This window comes from Thamnophis sirtalis, unplaced genomic scaffold, assembly GCF_051295495.1.
Source record: "Thamnophis sirtalis isolate CommonGarterSnake01/CBP01778 unplaced genomic scaffold, rThaSir2_p1.2 scaffold_13, whole genome shotgun sequence".
NCBI classification, from domain to species: Eukaryota; Metazoa; Chordata; class Lepidosauria; order Squamata; family Natricidae; genus Thamnophis; species Thamnophis sirtalis.
In genome coordinates this window covers 57429643-57436334 of record NW_028261393.1, presented here as the reverse complement: position 1 = coordinate 57436334, position 6692 = coordinate 57429643, and the positions used below count along the sequence as shown (strand labels likewise).

The 6692-nt window shown below is 52.6% G+C and overlaps 1 protein-coding gene across 1 annotated transcript; it reads right to left on the bottom strand.

The window, feature by feature from the left end:
• Positions 1-1290: 1290 nt before the first annotated feature.
• SLITRK2 (SLIT and NTRK like family member 2) lies at positions 1291-5734 on the bottom strand. Its single transcript, XM_014066393.2, has 2 exons — positions 5628-5734; positions 1291-3913 (listed from the first exon to the last, which is right to left on the bottom strand). The coding sequence occupies exon 2, from the start codon at positions 3868-3870 to the stop codon at positions 1294-1296; it is 2577 nt and encodes an 858-aa protein (XP_013921868.1). The 5' UTR covers positions 3871-3913; positions 5628-5734; the 3' UTR covers positions 1291-1293.
• Between the last annotated feature and the right edge of the window lie 958 nt (positions 5735-6692).

The window sequence follows — 6692 nt, the reverse complement described above, 5'->3', positions numbered from 1 at the left end:
ATATATATCTACACAAACATACACACACATGGAGAGATATATAACATATGTGTGTTGGTATATATTTGTGGATATGTGTATATATACACATACGTACATATATGTATGTGTACACACACACACAAACACACACACACACACAGACACACAAACATATATATTTCCCAAACACTGGAAATGGAAACTCGTGGCTTTAAATGTATAAAAATATCTAATTTTAATATATTACAAGTAAAGTAATGTTCTCTTCATTAGGCGAATGATCTGGAAAAAAACACACTGAACATTATAACGGTGTTAGGAGCTGCAGCTTAACAAATATAGGAGGCCTGTGGATTTTGTGTTAATTTTTTTCTTTTAAAGAACTATTACTAGAACTTTAAAATGGTTCTTTCTTTTAAAGTGAGAGAGCTGGATACCTCAAATCCACTCCAAAATTCTGAAGTCATTTTCGAAATGTATGTAAAATCAGGCCAGAAATAAAAAAATGGAACAAAAGAACATGTTTTACAGTTCAGTCCATAAAAAAAACCTTCAGACATAAACTCTCTTGACGTGGGAATTTGTTTGTCGATTAAGCAATCACCCCTTGTAGCAAACCAGGGCCGAGATCCGGTTTACACACTTCCCCTAAGTAAAACATAAAATACATTTACCTTCAGATCATGACGTGGTGATTTGCATTTAAAGTGCAAAGACACTTTAACGCACGCATACAAATGTGATGCCCGGTGCTTGGACTTGACCATTGAAAAAGGAGAACTGTCGATATTTTTATTTACAAAATAAAATAAAAAAAAGGGAAGGAAGGAGGGAAAGAGACTTCCTAATCTAGGGAAGGGAGGGCAGAACATCCGTTTCAGACATTATGTTTTCCATCTCAATGCTCTGGATGGGGCCCTGGATGTCGAGAGAACCTTTTCATATCGTCTCTTCGTCTTTTCCCCCACAAATAAACCGATGCAAACGTTCCAAGAAGAAACATTCATTCAGCTCTTTAAAAAGGCCGAAAGGGGGGGGAAGAAGGAGGAAGATATGCAAAATCATAACAATAGTAATAATTATAATAACTTAAAGGGAGTTTAGTAGAAGACACCAATCCCAAAAAACCTGGCCTGGTTGATGATGATGGATGAGGGGAAAAAAACACCCCAAAATATTATTCTTATTCTGGGACCAATTTCATTGGAAATCTTCAGTTCAGGTCTGTCTGGCTTGCTCTTTTTTCAAGACTTCCCCCCCCCATCCGATGCAACCCTCCCCTCCCCTAGGTCTTCCCCCCCCATCCCCATTTCACAACTGACTAATGGCAGTTTGTTTTTCCAACACTTCGAGGTAATCTGGTTCGGCCTGCAACTTTCCGTGCAGCAAAGGGAGATCGGGTTTGGAGAGTTCCGTAAAATACTTCCTCGGAGTCCCATACAAAACCGTTTTGTTGAGCCTGTCTTGGTTTTGTCGCCTGGACTCGTAGGAAGGGGCAAACTGCCTTTTGGGGAGGGTGCAGAAATTATATTGGACCATGCTTCCGCTGGGCAGCTCCTTCACCCTCTCCACCAAGTTTTGATACAGCAGTTCGGGCTCTCTGGAAAAGGACTGCTTCTCCAACATGTCCGCCGCGGTGATGGTGAAGGCGAAGCTGGTAGAGTCGTCCTTCTTCGGCTCCAGGTTGCTGTAGTTAAACTCGTGGAGGTTCCTGTAGTAAGCGACGGGGTCTCCTTCCTTCTGCATGTAGATTGGATTCTGGCACATCTCGCCAACGGGAGGTGGGATGTAATTATAGACGTGCCCTTCCGCTTTCTCATGGGCCTCGCTGTTGTAGCACCCGTACTGCAGTTGGAAGGAACTGACGTCCAGGTTGTTGGCACTGCTGGGCACGCTTGGCAGCCCCTTGCGGCGCTTGAGAACAAAGACAAAGAGCCCGGCCCCGAAGCAGACCGACAAAATAAACACAACCAGAAGGCCCAAAATTAAGACGGAGAGGGGGACTTCGGTCCGCATTTCCGGAAAGGCGCTGGGGAAGATACTGAAGGCTGATGGCATGTCGGTGTTCAGATTGAGGGACAAGAGAGAAGAATCTAAGAGATTGGGGTTCTCGGGGCAGATGACCTCTTTGCTCAAGGTCTTGAGATGTTCTCCAGCGTGCTTGGCAGGAGAGTCACAGACCACTTCGTTGATGACCACCGGACTTCCTGACTGCTGATTGTTTTGCTCGGTGACTTGTTCTATCCAGTATCTCAAGCCCATGATGTCGCAAGTACAGTCCCAAGGGTTTTCTTGAAGGTCGATCTGAATTAGGGCCGAAAGCTGGTCGAGGACACCTTGCACGGGAAGATGCGAGAAATGGTTGTTCCTCAGGTTGAGTCTAGTCAAGGTGGTGCCTCCAAAGACATGGTCCGGCAGGGACCTCAAGAGATTGTTGTTCAAAAAGAGGAGGTGAAGATTGCCCAGCGCATCGAAGGTGCGTGGCAGGATCTCTTTAATCACGTTATACTCTAAATAGAGATACTGTAAGCTGTGGAGCCCTTCGAACATGGAAGGATACAAGACCTCAAGGTAGTTACCGTTGAGATAAAGCCGGCGTAAACTGGTGAGGTTAGAAAAGGCACCTTCTTGGATCACAGCGATCCTATTGTTTCCCAAATGTAACAAGTCCAGGGACGGATAGTCCACGAGATCACTTTTATAGATCGTTTGCAAGTAATTGCTCGTCAAATAGAGTTTCTTTGGGCTGGTGGGCTTGGGGTGGAGATCGGAGATGTTGCCAATCCTTTTCTCCTGGCAGTTGACGTTCAACCCATTGTCAGAACTTTGCGAGGTGCAAGTGCAAAGATTTGGGCAAGTTAAGGGCACGGGAGATTTCGTTTGATAAACCATGATGGGCCCAAAAATCTGCCGGTCTTTAGACACGGTGACCCGCGGGGTTGGACGGTTCCTGGTTTTGGGTGGGCGGCTGGCTTTGGGAGCCCTTGTGGCCCCGACAGCAGAGTTAACTGTTGGGGGAAACCTCTGGAGGTGTGTGTCTGAGTGGGGAGGGTATTTCTCCCTCGGGTTGGCCTCGCCCACCCCTTTTCGGGGGCAGAGGTCCTGCCTGGTGAGTTGGGTGACATCTTTGCCGTGCAACCGGAAAGGGGTCTCGCACACAATCTCCCCAACGAAGACCGTGATGGTATCTAGCCAGGCTTTGAGAGGCAGGAGGTCACAGGTACAGTTCCACGGGTTCTCCTCCAGCTGGATTTCCATAATCCCTCCGATGTGCTCCAAGACGCCAGCAAAAGGCATCATTTTTAGCCGGTTCCCTCTAAGGTCCAGGTGGGTCAGGAGGACAAAACGAAAGACGTTGCTAGGGAGGGATAACAACAGGTTGTCGTTGAGGATCAGCACCTTCAGCTTGTTGAGTTTGCTGAAAGCGCCCGCCTCAATGGCAGCTATGTAGTTGTAATCGGCCTGGAGATACTCCAGGCTCTCTAAGCCGAGGAAGGTGTCCTCCCGCAGGATCTCCAGCTTGTTGTTGTTGAGGTGCAGCCTCTTAAGGATCCGGAGGCCCAGGAAGGCCCCCGTTCGAATCTCTTCCATGTCGTTGTAACCCAAGTGGAGCGTCACGGCATTGGAGTAGTTGACGAACTCGTTGGGGTAGAGCCGGGCGAAGGCATTCCCGTTGAGAAAGAGCTGGTAGATCTTGGACGGGGGAGGCAGGAGGAGGCCGACGGTGGTAAATCCCTTGTTTTCACAATTAATATTCAGCACGTTCTCCTTCTCCTCGCAAGGGCAGCGGCTCTTGCTGCAAATGTCTTTGGCAGGCTTGCGGCTCTCCGTGGTCGGCGCGATCCCAGCTACTGTGAACACGCTCAGCAGCCAAACTCCCTTCTGCATCTTTATGGAGCCTGGAGCCCACCTTCCGTGCCAAGAGTCAAGCCTTGAGGGGGGGGGCAGAAAAGAGGAGGCCCGTCAATCAAACAGCACCCAACTCTCTACGGGAGGCAATTGTGCTTTTAACAGTGTATGGATTTCATGCTTGTAACTTGTCTGTTTTTCCCCGCCCTTGAATTGTGAGCCGCCCTGAGTCCCCTCAGGGAAAAGGGCCGGCATACAAATAAAGTAAAATCTAAAATCTAAATCTAAACACCGCGACACCATCCTCCAGGCTCAGCCTCAACCCCCCCCGACTTCCATGCCTTTTGGGGCCTCCTCAAGAGGAAGGGGCCTCTGCTCTTTGTACCCCACCTGGACCCCCTCACTCCCTTCACCACCGGAGCTCTGATTCCTTGGGTTGCTCTTCAGGGTTCTTCCTTTCCCTCTACGGAGGGGGAAAAGGCAGAAGTTGTCCTCTTCTGCCTTTTCCCCCCTCCCTACCCCTCCAAAATATTTGTGGGGGGGAGGGGAGAGAGGAAGAGGTTTCGATCTGCTCAGACCCAACAGCCTTTTTCTCTCCATCCCCCCCCAAATTCAATTCCTCTTTTCTCTTCTCTCGTTAGGATGGGAATTTTCGGACTCAACTGGCCCTTCACTTCTGCAGCTCTTCCCCTCTCCCTTCCTTTCGTGCCATGGAAACTCTTTTTGTGTAGGGAAGGAGCCTTGGCACATCACCCCTCCCCCCCCCGGCCTTTACCGCAGCCAGCCCCCTCGTACCCTCCATTTCCAGTTTAACCAATAGCTTTTGGTGCAGGCAAAAAGATGTGTTTTCTTTCTTTCACCCCCCACAGTTCCACTTTGGCCTAATCACGCCCAACCCATCAAAGAGTTGAGGGACACCATCAAGTGTCCTGTTGGGGAAGACTCGCCCATCTTCCACTAGGAAAGGTGGATGGAAGGAACAGGAGATAAGCCTCCCTCCCCTTGGAGGGTTCTCTTGAGACCCCTCCCCATGACTCTGGGGTGGGGAATCTCCTTCCACTGCTCTTTAATTTGCGTTGGGGAGACAGGATGGGTCCTATCCAGAAGCCCAAACGCTCTTTCCAAAGGAGACCACCAAGCTGTCGATTCTACAGAATTTACTTCTCTTGCTTCTCCCTATCCATCACGGACCCGCCTTCCCTGCTCAATCCGCGGCTTGGTGGTTTTAAAAAAAGAAATTGTGGAGGAGAGAAGGAATTGGGGGGGGGAGGTGTTGCAGGGGAGTTGCGCTCTTTCTTTCCTTGGGAATCTTGGAAGGGAACGGGAAATTCAAGATACCCAAAAGATACCCCTCCCCAGCCCTGATAGCGTCTCCGGCTTGAAATTCCGCGAGTTTCCGTCAAGGTAGTTCAGGAGAGACGCACAGGAGGAGGAAGACCTAAAGCAACTCAATGCAACCCCCCCTCTCCAAAAAAAATAAGCCTCATCACCGGGACCTCAAATTTACTTTGTAGCCCCGCTCCCCCATCGCCGACACTTTGCTGCACCCCCCCCAAGAGGCGGAGAGGGGTTGAAGGAAACGAAGCCCCCACCCCAAGAACTACCAGCAAACGGTGAGAGCCTCCAGTTTCGAGTCCCCCCGCAGCGGACGGAGACCCCCTTCCCCGCACCCGCTCTTGCCTTCGACTTCCGAACTGCCAAGCTCAGAAACCGTCCCCCCCCCCGCAAAAAATCTCCTTTGCAGAACCACCCACGCCCCGCGCCCGCAGAGCCGCCGGCTCCTTTGCGCTACTCACTCATCCGGAGAATCGCAATCTCTCCGCCTTGGCCCGGGCGCGCAGCCACGAGGTCAGCATCTTCCGCGGCTGGCAAGACAGACGCCAGCCGAAGCAGCAGCAGCAGAAGCAGCAAAAGCCGGGGCGGGCAAGCGGGCTTGCAAAGCGAGCGAGCGAGGAAGGGCGGGCAGAGCTGGGCACGGGCTGGGGCTGCGCCACCCCCGCTTCCCCCAGCGCGGAGAGGCGGGCGAGTCTCTCTCTCTCTCTCTCTTTGCCAAAAGCCCCGAGCGAGCGTGCAAACGAGGCTGGCTAGTAAGTGTGGCGCGAGGGATGCGCGGGTGGGCGGAGGAGGAGGAAGAAGAGGAGGAGGAGGAGGAAGAAGAAGAAGAATAGAAGGAGGAGGAGGACGAAGAGGAGGAGGAGGAGGAGGAGGAGGAGGAGGAGGAGGAGGAGGAGGAGGAAAAAAAGAATAGAAGGAGGCGGAGGAAGAGAAGAAGAGGAGGAGGAAGAGGCGCGCAGTCCTTCCGACGGGGCGAAGAGGGCCGGCGCGCAGATCTCGGCTCGCCCGAGCTTCTCTCCGCTCCCGCGGCGCCTCCAGACCTCTGAGTTACTTCGGCTGCCTGCGGGCAGGCTGGCCTCCTCGCGCGGAGCCAGCGCGGCTGACGTCACGCGTGGGGCTGGTCTTGCCCGGCCGTGGGGCGGAGGGAGAGGTGTGGGGGGGGGGACAGAGGGATGCACGGGCGGGAGGGCCGGCTCAAGGCGCAGATTCCGTCCAGCGCCGCTCTCCAGCTGCTGAAAAGGGGCGGGGGGGGGGCAGCCGCGGCGCCCTATTTCGGGTGGGGGTGGATAAGGAAAATGGGGCAATTAGTTCGGGTTCGGGGGAGGGGTTCGCGGGGAGAGGGGAGGGACAATGCGGCCTATAGAAGAGGAGTGGGGGGGATGAGGACGGGCGCTCCTCTCCGGAGTGGGATGTGAGACGTCTTCCCCCCCCCCCACCCTCCGGGAGAGGAAGGAGGATCTGGCTGGGAACGATGGGAGTTTCAGCTTAAGGAATCTGGAGGGTGCCAGGGGAGGGAGAGCCCAGGC